The 14,432-nt window shown below is 41.4% G+C and overlaps 1 protein-coding gene across 1 annotated transcript; it reads left to right on the forward strand.

The window, feature by feature from the left end:
• The first annotated feature begins 9,786 nt into the window (after positions 1–9,786).
• On the forward strand, positions 9,787–12,986 carry LOC122723867. The gene is made up of 4 exons (XM_043957767.1): positions 9,787–10,621; positions 10,877–11,536; positions 12,268–12,531; positions 12,850–12,986. Exons 1-4 carry the CDS (start codon positions 9,787–9,789, stop codon positions 12,984–12,986), a joined length of 1,896 nt encoding a protein of 631 aa, XP_043813702.1.
• Positions 12,987–14,432: the final 1,446 nt, after the last annotated feature.

The following is a 14,432-nucleotide window of genomic DNA, read 5'->3' on the forward strand; positions in this document are numbered from 1 at the left end:
ACCATTGCCAGGGCGTAGTCAAAGGCTCCTGGACTTTACTATAACTGCCAGGGCGTAGTCAAAGGCTCCTGGTCTTTACTATACCTGCCAGGGCGTAGTCAAAGGCTCCTGGACTTCCTGTCTGCGACTATTGGATCATTCAGCATTTACTCACATCAACAACTAACTATGCAATGCAACATATTCGTGGATACTAATGCAATCAACCTATGGCATAATCATGATGCATGAGATATGCTAAAACATTCCATTGTGCAAGTTAAATAAAAGAATTAAGTTTAGTTCCACTCACCTCTGGCTAGCTGGACTGACTGACTCTGCAGGCTCAGTAACCTCTGGAGCAGTACTCACTGCTGCTCTCTCTGGTTCCTCTGGTCTGTACCTATACAAATGGACTCAAATGAGAAACCAAACTAGCTTATGAACAACTCTCATAAACTCCCTAAGAATTCCCTTAATCTCACTCTAAAACTCATGCAAAACATGCAAAAGAAAAGCTGGACAGAACACTTTCAGCAGCAGGTTCGGCGGCCGAAAGTCCTCTCCAGAGACGAAACTCAAGCACCTTCAGCGGCCGAATCTCAATCTTCGGTGGCCGAACCTTTCGGGGGCAAGTTTCGGGGGCCAAAACACACTCCAGAGACGAAAGTCTCTAACCTTCGGCGGCACCTTCGGCGGCCGAATCCCCCAAACAGAGCCGAACCTCAAAACTCTCGGGGGCAAGCTGTGGCAGCCAAAGCCACCATGCAAGAGGTTCGGCGGCCGAATGCACCTTCGGCTGCCGAACCTGAGTTCATCCAGAACTCAGCCCCGACGGCAACCAAACTCCTCCTTCCCTTCAACCTCTCAAAACATGCATACTTCAACTCCTCAACACACATATACTCAAGTATATGAACATAGGGGTCCAACACGACCTAAAAAACCCCAACAAACAAATCAAACATAACACATAATCATGCTTACAAGCATAAATCATCAAAAACATCATTTTTAACCTAAGCATGCATCTCTAACCAAACCTTCATAAAACTTCTGTAAAACATTACAAGAAGTTCATGATCTTCACTTACCTCTTGTAAACAAGAAGATGAACGATCTGAACAAAGAAAATGGATCAACTCTTCTTCAAACTCACTAAACTCAAAAACTTAACTTTTTAACTTCAAAACCGTCAAAAACCTTAGAAAGACAACAAACCTTTGCATGAGCTGCTAAAAGGCTTGCAGATAAATCATGGGAGACGTGGCCAAACTTCTGGACATGGTTTGGTGATAACACCTGTCCAAAATGCTGACTAAGGGATGCACAATAGCTGGCTGAGCAACTCAGCTTCGGCTGCCGAATCGCATGCAAAACCATGCAACATTCGGGGGCCGAACCTGAACTTCGGAAGCCGAACATTGGGCACTTTCGGCGGCCGAACTTACCTTCGGCGGCCGAACTTGGCAAAGTCTCCATAGAATTTTCTCTTCAAAACTCAAACCAATTCAACTAAAAACCTTAAAACACATCATAACACGGTAGTAAAACATAAATCCTACCCTTTTATAGAATTCCGACACCCCGGATTCCACCGGACGACAGGAATTCCGGTGCCGGATTCTAGCCGGGTATTACACTAAACATCTCCCCAAAAATCCCCTAAAACACCTTAAACAATCATAGAAATCATGCAAAGGAAGGCTGAACAGGGCACTTTCGGCGGCAGGTTCGACGGCCGAAAGTGGTTCCAGAGCCGAAACTCATGCATGTTCGGCGGCACCTTCGGCGGCCGAAACTCCCCTCTAGAGTCGAAAGTTCAACTTTCGGGGGCAGGGTTCGGCAGCCAAAGCATGCTACCACAGGCAGGTTTAGCGGCCGAAAGTGCCTTCGGCTGCCGAACCTGAGTTCTTCCACAGTGGCAGAACTTAGCCTCCTCATACACATTTTGCCTCCCAAACCTTTCAAACATGCATTTAGCTATTCTACAACATGCATACACAAGCAAACAAGCATATAGGGGTCTTAAACTATTCTAAACCCTAACAACAAGACAAAGCATATACACATACAACATACATTATCCATAAACTCAATATTAACCCTAACAACAAACAACTAACTTAAACATGCATTTCTACCCCATAAACTTTTATAAAACTTGTTTAAAACTTGGGATAAGCTAAAGATCTACCCTTACCTCTTGAAGATCGAGAGGGGAGGCAACCTAAACTTGGAGAAATGGAGGAAGAGAGCTCCGGGGTCTCCAAGCTTCAAATCTTGATCTTAGCTCCGAAAATCTTCAAAATCAAGTTAAATAACTCATAAAAACATGAGAGACTTGAAGTAAGAATACAAGATCGACAAGGGAGGACGGAGACTCACCTTGGCCGAAAATGGGGAGAGAAAACTCGCCCATTTCGGACAGGGGACCCCTTTATAGGTGGCTGGCCAGGCCACTTTCGGGGGCCTAACGTGCCTCCACATGCATCCCATGTTCGGCGGCCGAACTTGAGGTTCGGCGGCCGAACCTTGGCCCTTCCTTCATTCCCTTTCTTTCTTTTCTTTAAAACTTTAAGTTAATTCCTTTCTTCATAAAAACCATAAAATACATGAAAACATTTTATAAAAACATGATTTTACCCTTCTAGAGGTTTCCGACATCCGAGATTCCACCGGACGGCAGGAATTCCGATACCGGAGTCTAGCCGGGTATTACATTCTCCCCCCCTTAAGAACATTCGTCCCCGAATGTTCACCAAACAAGCATAGCATAGCATAAAACATAAACACTCAACAAAAACACATAACACTCACCTTAGAAGAGATGAGGATATTGCTGGAGCATGGACTCCCGTGTCTCCCAGGTACACTCCTCGATGTTGTGGTGATTCCAAAGGACTTTCACCATCGGGATTTCCTTGTTCCTCAACTTTCTGATCTGCGTGTCAAGGATCCGTACTGGCTGCTCAACATAGGTGAGATCTCCTAGGATCTCCATATCAGGCTCACTAAGAACCTTGCCCGGATCTGACACGAATTTCCGTAACATGGAAACATGGAAAACCGGATGGATTCTCTCCATAGAAGCAAGTAAGTCCAACTTGTACGATACATTCCCAATCTTTTGCAAGATCTCAAAGGGTCCGATGTACCTTGGAGCTAGCTTACCTTTCTTCCCAAACCGAATCACCCCTTTCATAGGAGACACCTTGAGCAACACCAAATCTTCCTGCGGACATCTGCATAACTCTTCTGTCGACTGACAGCAGTTCTGATCCTTTCTCTGATAATGGGCACTACCCTGCTGGTAATCTCTACTAACTCAGGCCCTGCTAAGGACCTCTCTCCAACTTCTTCCCAACAGACAGGTGACCTGCACTTTCTCCCATACACAGCTTCATATGGAGCCATCCCTATGCTAGCATGATAGCTGTTATTGTAGGCAAACTCCACTAAGGGTAGATGCTGCCTCCAAGAACCGCTAAAATCTAGCACACACATTCTGAGCATATCTTGTATTGTCTGGATGGTCCTCTCTGATTGTCCGTCCATCTGAGGATGGAAAGCAGTGCTGAAGTCTGGCCTGGTACCCATAGCATTCTGTAGACTCTGCCAAAACCTGGAGGTGAATTGGGGTCCTCTATCAGACACTATTGAAACAGGAGCCCCATGCAACCTGACCACTTCATCAACAAATACCTGCGCCAATTTGTCTACAGAATAGCCACTCCTGACAGGGATGAAGTGAGCAGATTTGGTCAGTCTGTCCACAATCACCCATATGGAGTCCAATCTATTGGACGTCGCCGGTAACCCCACCACGAAGTCCATAGCGATACTCTCCCATTTCTACTCTGGAATCGGTAGTGGGTTAAGCATTCCAGCCGGCTTCTGATGTTCCAGCTTCACCCTCTGACATACTTCGCAGGCGGACACAAACTGTGCCACTTCTCTCTTCATAGCTGGCCACCAATACACCCTTTTCAGATCCTGATACATTTTGGTGGCTCCAGGGTGAACACTGTATCTGCCGTCCATCTGAGGATGGAAAGCAGTGCTGAAGTCTAGCTTGGTACCCATAGCATTCTGTAGACTCTGCCAAAACCTGGAGGAGAATTGGGGTCCTCTATCAGACACTATTGAAACAGGAGCCCCATGCAACTTGACCACTTCATCAACAAACACCTGCGCCAATTTGTCCACAGAATAGCCACTCCTGACAGGGATGAAGTGAGCAGATTTGGTCAGTCTATCCACAATCACCCATATGGAGTCCAATCTGTTGGACATCGCCAGTAACCCCACCACGAAGTCCATAGCGATATTCTCCCATTTCCACTCTGGAATCGGTAGTGGGTTAAGCATTCCAGCCGGCTTCTGATGTTCCAGCTTCACCCTCTGACATACTTCGCAGGCGGACACAAACTGTGCCACTTCTCTCTTTATAGCTGGCCACCAATACACCCTTTTCAGATCCTGATACATTTTGGTGGCTCCAGGGTGAACACTGTATCTGGCATTATGAGCTTCCCTCATAATGTCTCCCTTCAGATTCACGTCATCTGGTACACACAATCTATTCCCATAGCGGAGGATCCCCTTACTGTCAAATCTGAACTCTTCGTTCTTGCCTGACTGAACAGTCCTGGCAATCTTCACTAACTCTGGGTCCTCGTGTTGTTTCTGAGCCACCTGCTCTAGAAACACAGGTGTCACTCTTATCTGGGCTATCAAAGCACCTGTACCAGACAACTCTAACTGTAGACAGTCATTAATGAGCTTATAGAACACTCTCACCACCGGTCTCCTTTCTGCTATGATATGGGATAGACTGCCAAGTGATTTCTGGCTTAAGGCGTCTGCCACAACATTCGCCTTACCCGGATGGTACTGAATCTTGCAATCATAGTCACTAAGCAGTTCTACCTATCTTCTCTGTCTCAAGTTCAACTCTCTCTGACTCAGGATGTACTGCAGGCTTTTATGATCTGTGAATATCTCACATTTAACTCCATAAAGGTAATGCCTCCACATCTTGAGTGCAAAGATCACGACTGCCATCTCTAGGTCGTGTGTAGGATAATTCAACTCATGCTTCTTCAGCTGCCTAGAAGCATAAGCAATCACCCTTTCATTCTGCATTAACACACAACCCAGTCCCACACGGGACGCATCGCAATACACTGTAAAGTCCTCATTACTGTTAGGCAGAGCTAACACCGGTGCTGAAGTTAACCTCCTCTTTAGCTCTTCAAAACTCTCTTCACACTGGTCGGTCCACATAAACTTCTGATTCTTTCTGGTCAATCTGGTCATAGGAGCTGCAATCTTAGAGAAGTCCTGAACGAACCTCCTGTAGTAACCTGCCAAGCCCAAAAAGCTCTTGATCTCTATCACTGTAGTGGGTCTAGGCCAGTTAGCTACAGCTTCCACCTTCTTGGGGTCCACTTCTATTCCATTTTCTAATACAACATGCCCCAAGAATGAAATGCTCCTCAACCAGAACTCACACTTGGAGAACTTGGCATACAAGCCGTGTTCCCTCAAGGTCTGCAAGACTAATCTCAGATGATGGGCATGCTCCTCTACATTTCTAGAATACACTAGGATATCATCTATGAAGACAATAACAAAGTGATCCAGATACTGACTGAAAACTCTGTTCATGAGGTTCATGAATGCTGCAGGGGCATTGGTTAACCCGAACGGCATCACAAGGAACTCATAGTGCCCATATCTGGTCCTGAACGCCGTCTTCGGCATATCTTCTTCTCTTATCCTTAGCTGGTGATACCCGAATCTCATATCTATCTTAGAGAAACAACCTGCTCCTGCTAGCTGGTCAAATAGGTCATCGATCCTACGCAACGGGTACTTATTCTTGGTAGTGACTTTGTTCAACTGCCTGTAGTCGATACAAAGTCTGAGGGATCCATCCTTCTTTCTCACAAAAAGCACTGGAGCACCCCAAGGTGAGGTACTCGGTCGGATGAAGCCCTTATCTACCAGCTCTTGCAACTGTTCTTTTAGCTCTTTCAACTCAGCTGGTGCCATCCTATAGGGAGGGATAGAGATCGGTCTGGTTCCCGGCATCAATTCTATTTCAAACTCTATCTCCCTAACAGGTGGTAAACCTGGCAACTCGTCTGGAAAAACATCTAAAAACTCTCTGACCAAGGGCACTGAGGTGGGCTCTCTAACATGACTATCCAGCTCTCTCACATGAGCTAGAAAACCCTGACAACCCCTCCTGAGCAACCTACGAGCCTGTAGGGCTGATATCAAACCTCTAGGTGTACCCTTTCTGTCTCCTCTGAAGACAACCTCTGATCCATCCTGACCGCTGAACCTGACTACCTTGTCTCTGCAGTCCAAGGTAGCACCATGGGTAGATAGCCAATCCATCCCTAAAATGACATCAAAATCTGTCAAATCTAGAACCACAAGGTCGGCTGAAAAGCATCTACTCTTCACAAACACTGGACTAAACCGGCAGACTGTGTCACATTCCAAAACCTACAGATAGAAATTGAGCAACCATTAGCTTAGATTTAAATTGTACCATTCCAAAGTTAGAGTAATTAGCTTCAGGGGAGGTGCTAGCTTAACCTCGAGCTAATTAGGGGAGGTGCTAGCTTATCCAGAGCCATTAGACACACAATTGGTTTATAGATAGAGCACTAAAAGTTATGTTTAGAGGTCCAACTTGCATTTTATATAGAGTTATACATGCAAAGATAGAGTTAAAATTAGAATGACCATTAATAGTATTTTAAAATCTTTAAGCTGTAATAACTGAATCATAAAAAGTTCAAATGAGAAAACAGACATATCTTAAAATAAAGCATCTAATGTGATAAGCAAGTTAGAAGCAAGTTGTTATCGGGAGGTGCTTAAGGGCTTCCCGACATGCTAGCTTGAGGTGCTTACTAAAACCGACGTGCTTACTTAAATGAAATGAACTTCTAAAGGTTAAAAATGTAAGTTTAGTAGGTCAATCTATGAATATTGAAAGTTTAAAAACTCAATTGAAACATGTGAAAAAGTTTAGTAGGTTAAAGTATGAATATGGAAAGTTTAAAAGTAAAATTCCAAGTTTGGCCTCCACCTTTTGCTACATTTGCACCTAACCCACCATATGACACCTAGCCATACATGACTAAGCATGAAAGAAAAGGGTTTTCTTCCATTTGTCCCATCTTTGCCGTAGCTACACCAAAAAGAAAAGACAAAGTGAATTTCCTTCATTTCTTCCATTTCTATCAAATATCTCCATAAAGACCAAGCCTTCATCCATGCAAAATCTGTTCCTAAGTGTAATAACCAGCAAGGAAACCATAGAGAAGGAGGGAAGAAGGAGAGAAGTTTAGGTGCTTAAGTGGTAAGTGATAGGAATTGAAAACTAGGCTAGGTAAACATAGTCTTTCATGTTTTCAATAAATTATATGTTGTTAAATGAATTAAAACTCATGTTTTTCTTATTTTTTGTAAATAACAAGCTCAAAAGGAGGAAGGTACATCAAAGGGGAAAGGCAAGGAAAGAGAGTAATTAAGGTGTACCTAAAGCTTTTGAAAAGAATTGTGCAAAAGGTTTGGTGATTGTATGAACTTCTGTGTTTCCTTTGATTTTCTCATGAATATGTAACATTAGGGATTGGTTTTGTTTGTTGGAAATGCTCTTTTGATTGTATGGGTATGTAATATGAATGTTGAAATGATGATTGGAAGGCTTAAAGTACATAGATACAACATGGGAGCAAAAAACATAAAACTGGCAGAATAGGTTCCAACATGACAGTCTATGTTGGAAACCACATAACTTATTGTGTAGGTATTAAAATTAATCCTAATATATACCAAATGAAAGCTAAGACAAAAAGCTAAAACTTTTATGAAGTAACCAAATTCTGAATCTGTATCTAATTATATGCAAATTGCTAGTGAACCTAAGCTGGTCACAGGGAATTGTGCATCCGGAACAGTATGTATCATTTAAACCATAACCAATGATTTACTGAATAAAATGAATTAAGACCAGTTCTAAATGAACCCTGAAAAGTATACCTAAAACTTTGTACAAGAAAGTTAAGCTTGAATCTGTATGAAAATATATGCATATGATAGGTTTTGTTAGAGTAAAAATAGATACCAAAACTGTACTGGTTAAAACCTGATTGAGCAGTTTGCAAAGAAAAATTCATAACCTAAGTTAGGAAGGTCAGAATTAGATGTAATACATCTTGTTAGAAAGCTAAGACATAGATACACAAAGTTCATAAGAAACTTGAGTCTAATTATGTCCATAAGACACTTAAAAATGTGATACAATCTTAGGCAGAAACAAAGCTAAATGTAAATGTTGACCTAAAAGGGATTGACATGCTAGCTTAGCAGCCAAATTACGCACATGCTAGCTTGACATGCCTGCTTTATACACGTGCTAGCTTAATAGACTAAAACTTTACACACATGTTCTTGATGAAATAGTAATATGTTTGTGGCTGAATACTATGCTCATGAGTGAATATGGTCTATGACACACATATGAATGCTCTTAAGGACTCTTTTTATCGATATGCTTGCTTATGAATATATAGTTTGACATATTTGCTTGTTTCAACATGTTAAGCATCTAAATGAATAATTTTAGTACCAATAAATATTTAACATGAAAATATGCATTCTTGACCCTAGTAAACCACAGTGGGAGTCATAGATAGCATAAGGGTATGGCATGCCATATACAGTTTAGTAGTACTGCGCCCTAATGGGCTACATGATATGATATTTTCGACACATTACATGTCATACAGTTTTCCGGCTTTTTAGCCATACAGGCACAGCATTCGGCCCCCAGGCCATACAGTTTGGCACTTTGTGCAATACAGATACAGTTTTCCCTTAGCTAGTTAGTTGATCCTATGAAGCGTTTATAGGGGCTAAGATTTAATTCTATGACTTGTTAATGCTTTGCTAGCATGCACACAAGATGGTTACCAGAATATGAATGACTTTACTGTTATAAAATTTCATGACCTGATTTGTCCACTTTTCACCCACTGATCCATAAAATTTCACTTGCTTTTTATAAAATGATTTCATTATATCTGTCATGAGTATTCCTATTATACTTGAATGCATATATATATTGTTATTCACCTACTGGGCATAAGCTCAGCGCATTGGACTTTCCGCGCGTAGGTATTAGATAGAGGAAGCAACAGTTAGGAGGTCTGGTTCTGCATCAGCACAAAGACATCATCATAACCAGTTATTCACAAGATTTGTACAGAGGTTGTTTATGTTTGGCATGTACATTAGTAGTCTATCAAGAGTCTATAAATGAACGTTGAAAATAGTACAAATATATACAAATGTGTTTACTATTTTAAGTTATTATGTTCTATTTATGGATTTGATAATGTGAAATGAGCAAATATTGAGATTTTATGACTATTGTCCATAGGGATAATTGCTAATAAACAGGGGAGACTCTTGCAGTTTCTCCATTTAAAATTGTTTGTGAATCAACATGCGTTTAAACAAACTAAAGAACAAGTTATAATGTAAAAGCTAACTTAACTCCACATATGTAATTGCATATAGTATAGTATGTGGCATCCTTTACTGAGTTATTTTATAGATGGGTAAGGAGTGTTACATTTTTTGGTATCAGAGCAGAGGTTTAGGCGGTCCTAGGATATAGGATAATTTAATGTACATGCCAAATGTGTCAAGGTTATGATGTATCTCTGTAAAATTGATGCAGGCCTATTTTGTGTTTTTAATTATTTACAGAGGATGTCTGAGGAATCACAACGTGCTATAGATGAGGAGGTGGGAAGTCATGCCCCCTCAGAACCCATTGAGCCAGCAGTTGCACCAGCCCCTCCTGGTGAAGATAGGCCAGGACAGGATGCATTCTTACAACAGCTGGCAGATATGTTTAGACGAGTTTCAGGGGCAGCACCTCAGGTGCCACCACCAGTTGTTGTACCTATGCAGGCTCCTGCTAGACCACCAATAGACAAGCTTAGAAAATATGGAGTTATGGAATTCAAAGGCAGAAGAGAAGATGATGCTCCAGCAGCAGAGTACTGGCTGCAAAGAACAGAGAGAGTGTTGCAGCAGCTTCAGTACACACCACCAGACAGTGTGGCTTGTGCAGTTGCTTTGTTACAAGAGGAGGCCTATCAGTGGTGGGACACCACATCACAAACAGTGCAAATTGAGCAGCAGACTTGGGAATTCTTTCTGGCTGAGTTTCGAAAGAAGTATATTGGAGATTTGTATCTAGATGAAAAGAGAAGAGAGTTCATGTATTTGAGACAGGGCAGGATGACTGTTAGTGAGTATGAAAAAGATTTCATCAGACTGAGTAAGTATGCTCGGGAAATGGTGCCTACAGAGGAAGCTAAATGTAAGAAATTTGAGCAGGGTTTGCATAATGACATTAGGGTGCTTTTGGCAGCCCATCCCATCAAAGAGTTCTCTGCTCTGGTCAATGCAGCATTGAATATAGAAAAGATAAAAAAAGAAGAACAAAGCTGGAGACAAAAAGGACAACAGAAGAGAGGGCAAACCCAGATACATGGCAAATCCTCAGCCTCTCAAGCACTTATGAAGAGACAAAGAGGTGCTCAGTCATCAGGGCAGAGTTAGGTACAGAGGCAAAGGTAGGGACCAGCACAGAGTTTTGCAGGGAGGTTTGGGCAGCAAACTAGTACTACTGTAGCCAGTTCAGGAGGCGGAGGCAGGGGACAATACCCTATATGTGAGCACTGTGGTAGAAGGCATTTGGGATTCTACAGAAAACTTACAGGGGCTTGCTTTAGGTGTGGATCTACTGAGCATCTTATGAGAGACTGTCCTAGGAGATAGGTATCATCAGCACCACTTGTAGAGAGGCCTATTCCTGCTGGATCTAGAGGAAGAGGAAGGGGTAGAGGTAATCAAACAGGGGCAGCTTCAGCCAGTCAAAGGGTGTCTGAAACAGTAGATAGACCAGACTTCAAAACACCTGCTAGAGCCTATGCTATTAGGGCTAAGGAGGACAGGGACTCCCCAGATGTGATTGTTAGTACATTCTCAATCTTTGATAAACCTGTGTATGCATTAATAGACCCAGGATCAACACATTCATACATATGTTTACCCATTGTCAATGAGGGGAAATTACAGGCAGATTCTGTAAACCAAGATATAATAGTAACCAACCCCCTTGGTCATAGTGTGATAGTGAGTAAAGTATATAGGGATTGTCCTATATCCATCCACGGTCATATTTTCCATGGTGATTTGATAGAATTACCCTTTAGAGAATTTGATGTAATTCTTGGCATGGATTGGTTATCTAGGCATCGGGTAATAGTGGATTGCAGATCAAAAAGAATTACATTGAAAATACTTGTAGATCATGATGTGGTAGTTGTAGGGGAGAGGTCAGATTACCTGTCTAATATTATATCAACAGCTACAGCTAGGAAATTAATCAGTAAGGGTTGTGAAGCCTACATACTCTTTGCACTTGAAACCAAAAAGGAGAATCTAGGTGTGCATGACATATCCACAGTGTGTGATTTCTCTAATGTTTTCCTGATGATCTTCCCGGGTTACCACCAAAGAGAGAGGTGGAATTTGCCATAGATGTTATAGCAGGCACCGCACCTATCTCTATTGCTCCTTATAGGACGGCACCTACCGAATTAAAAGAGTTAAAAATACAATTACAAGAATTGCTTGACAAGGGTTTTATACGACCTAGTATTTCACCTTGGGGTGCACCTGTATTGTTTGTAAAAAAGAAGGATGGGACACTAAGGTTGTGTATAGATTACAGGCAACTAAATAAGGTGACAATTAAAAATAAATACCCTTTGCCCCGAATAGATGACTTGTTTGATCAGCTAAAAGGAGCCAGTGTCTTTTCTAAAATCGATTTGAGATCGGGGTACCATCAGTTGAAGATAAAAGAAACAGATGTCTCTAAAACTGCTTTTAGAACCCGATATGGATACTATGAATTTCTTGTTATGTCTTTTGGGTTAACTAATGCTCCTGCAGCTTTCATGGATCTGATGAACCGCATCTTCCATCCCTACCTAGATCAGTTTGTAGTAGTGTTCATAGATGACATCTTAATATACTCAAAGACTAAGGAAGAACATGATCAACATTTGAGGATAGTATTACAGACTCTGAGAGAAAAATAACTTTATGCCAAGTTTAGTAAATGTGAGTTTTGGCTAAATGATATATTCTTTCTTGGACATGTTGTGTCAGCTGAAGGAATCAGAGTAGACCCTAAAAAGATAGAAGCTATCCTTGAGTGGAAACCACCTAAGAACGTAGTAGAGATTAGGAGTTTTCTAGGTTTGGCTGGATACTATAGGCGGTTTGTAAAGGGATTTTCAATCATTGCTGCCCCATTGACTAAATTGTTGCATAAGAATGTTACATATGACTGGCATGACAAATGTCAGAAGAGTTTTGAAAAGCTTAAAAAGATGCTTACAGAGGCACCTATCCTTACACAGCCAGAATCAGGTAAAGATTTTGTGATCTACAGTGATGTCTCACATAATGGACTGGGTTGTGTACTCATGCAGGAGGGGAAGGTAGTTGCTTATGCTTCAAGACAATTAAAGTCGCACGAGAAGAACTACCCTACCCATGATTTAGAATTAGCAGCTATAGTCTTTGCATTAAAGATATGGAGGCATTACTTGTATGGAGAAAAATGTTATATCTATACCGATCATAAAAGTTTAAAATATTTGCCCACACAAAAGGAGCTTAACCTGAGACAGAGAAGATGGTTAGAGTTGCTTAAGGATTATGATTGCATTATTGACTATCATTTAGGTAAGGCTAATCTGGTAGCAGATGCACTTAGCAGGAAATCCTTTGCTGCTCTAAGGGCTTTGAATGCTCGTCTATCTTTAGCTAATGATGGGGCTATCATAGCAGAACTAAAGCTTAGACCCAATCTACTTCAATAAGTCCAGGAAGCACAGAAAGGGGATACTGAGATAGCTTTGTGGATAAGGCAAGTCTAAGAGGGGAAAAAGCAGAAACATGTGGTTCGAGATGATGGCTATTTGTATTATGAAGGTAGAATATGTGTACCTAATGTTGATGACTAAGGAAGAGCATTTTGGTGGAAGCACATAGTAGTTCATATGCTATGCATCCTGGTAGCACTAAAATGTATCAAGATTTGAAACTGCATTATTGGTGGCCAGGTATGAAGAAAGATATAGTTGAATTTGTGGCTAAATGTCTGACTTGTCAGCAGGTGAAAGCTGAGCATCAAGTTCCATCTGGTCTTTTACACCCTATTTCCATATCAGAATGGAAGTGGGATAGGATCACTATGGATTTTGTTGTGGGATTGCCACTGACACCAAGGAAAAAAGATGCCATATGGGTGATTGTAGATAGATTGACTAAGTCAGCTCATTTCTTGTCAGTGAGAACTGATTACTCATTGGAGAAATATGCAGAACTATATATCACTGAAATAGTTCGATTACATGGAGTACCTCTTTCCATTATTTCAGATAGGAACCCGAGGTTCACATCCAGATTTTGGGACAAATTGCATGAAGCACTGGGTACTAAGTTGAAATTTAGTACAGCTTTTCATCCTCAAACAGATGGGCAATCTGAAAGGGTAATTCAAACACTGGAAGATATGCTTAGAAGTTGTGTTATTGAATTCGAAAGGAGCTGGGAGAGATACCTTCCATTGGTTGAATTTGCATACAACAACAGTTATCAAGCAAGTATCAAAATGGCACCTTATGAAGCATTGTATGGAAGGAAATGTAGAACTCCATTGTGCTGGACAGAACTCAGTGAGGCTAAATTGATAGGTCCAGACTTGGTGAGGGAAACAGAAGAGAAAGTTAGAACTATCAAGGAAAGGTTGAAAGCAGCTTCAGATAGACAGAAGTCTTATGCAGATTTGAAGAGAAAAGATATAGCATATGAAGTTGAAGATAAAGTGTTTCTTAAAGTTTCTCCATGGAAAAGGGTGCTTAGATTTGGCAAAAAGGGGAAGTTAAGTCCTAAGTTTATCGATCCATATGAGATAATTGAACGTGTGGGTCCGGTAGCCTACAGGTTAGCATTACCTCCAGAATTAGATAAGATACATAATGTCTTTCATGTATCCATGCTGAGAAGATACAGATCTGATCCTTCTCATGTCATTTCTGCTGAGACAAATGATATTCAACCTGATTTGACTTATAAGGAGGAACCAGTGAAGATTTTAGCACGAGAAATAAAGGAGTTGAGGAATAAGAAGATTCCATTAGTGAAGGTTCTTTGGAAAAACCACAAAACAGAGCAAGCTACATGGGAAAGTGAGGAATTAATGAGGCAACAACACCCCCAGCTATTCATGATAGGTAAATTTCGAGGACGAAATTCTTTCAAAA

The sequence above is a fragment of the Manihot esculenta genome, chromosome 6 (genome assembly GCF_001659605.2).
Source record: "Manihot esculenta cultivar AM560-2 chromosome 6, M.esculenta_v8, whole genome shotgun sequence".
NCBI lineage: Eukaryota > Viridiplantae > Streptophyta > Magnoliopsida > Malpighiales > Euphorbiaceae > Manihot > Manihot esculenta.

Coding starts and splice junctions, on each gene's coding strand:
- LOC122723867 (XM_043957767.1), top strand. CDS start 9,787: ATGTCTGAGGAATCACAACGTGCTATAGATGAGGAGGTGGGAAGTCAT. Junction 10,622..10,876: donor ACTTATGAAGAGACAAAGAG/GTGCTCAGTCAT, acceptor AGGTATCATCAG/CACCACTTGTAGAGAGGCCT. Junction 12,532..12,849: donor CCTTACACAGCCAGAATCAG/GTAAAGATTTTG, acceptor ACTATCATTTAG/GTAAGGCTAATCTGGTAGCA.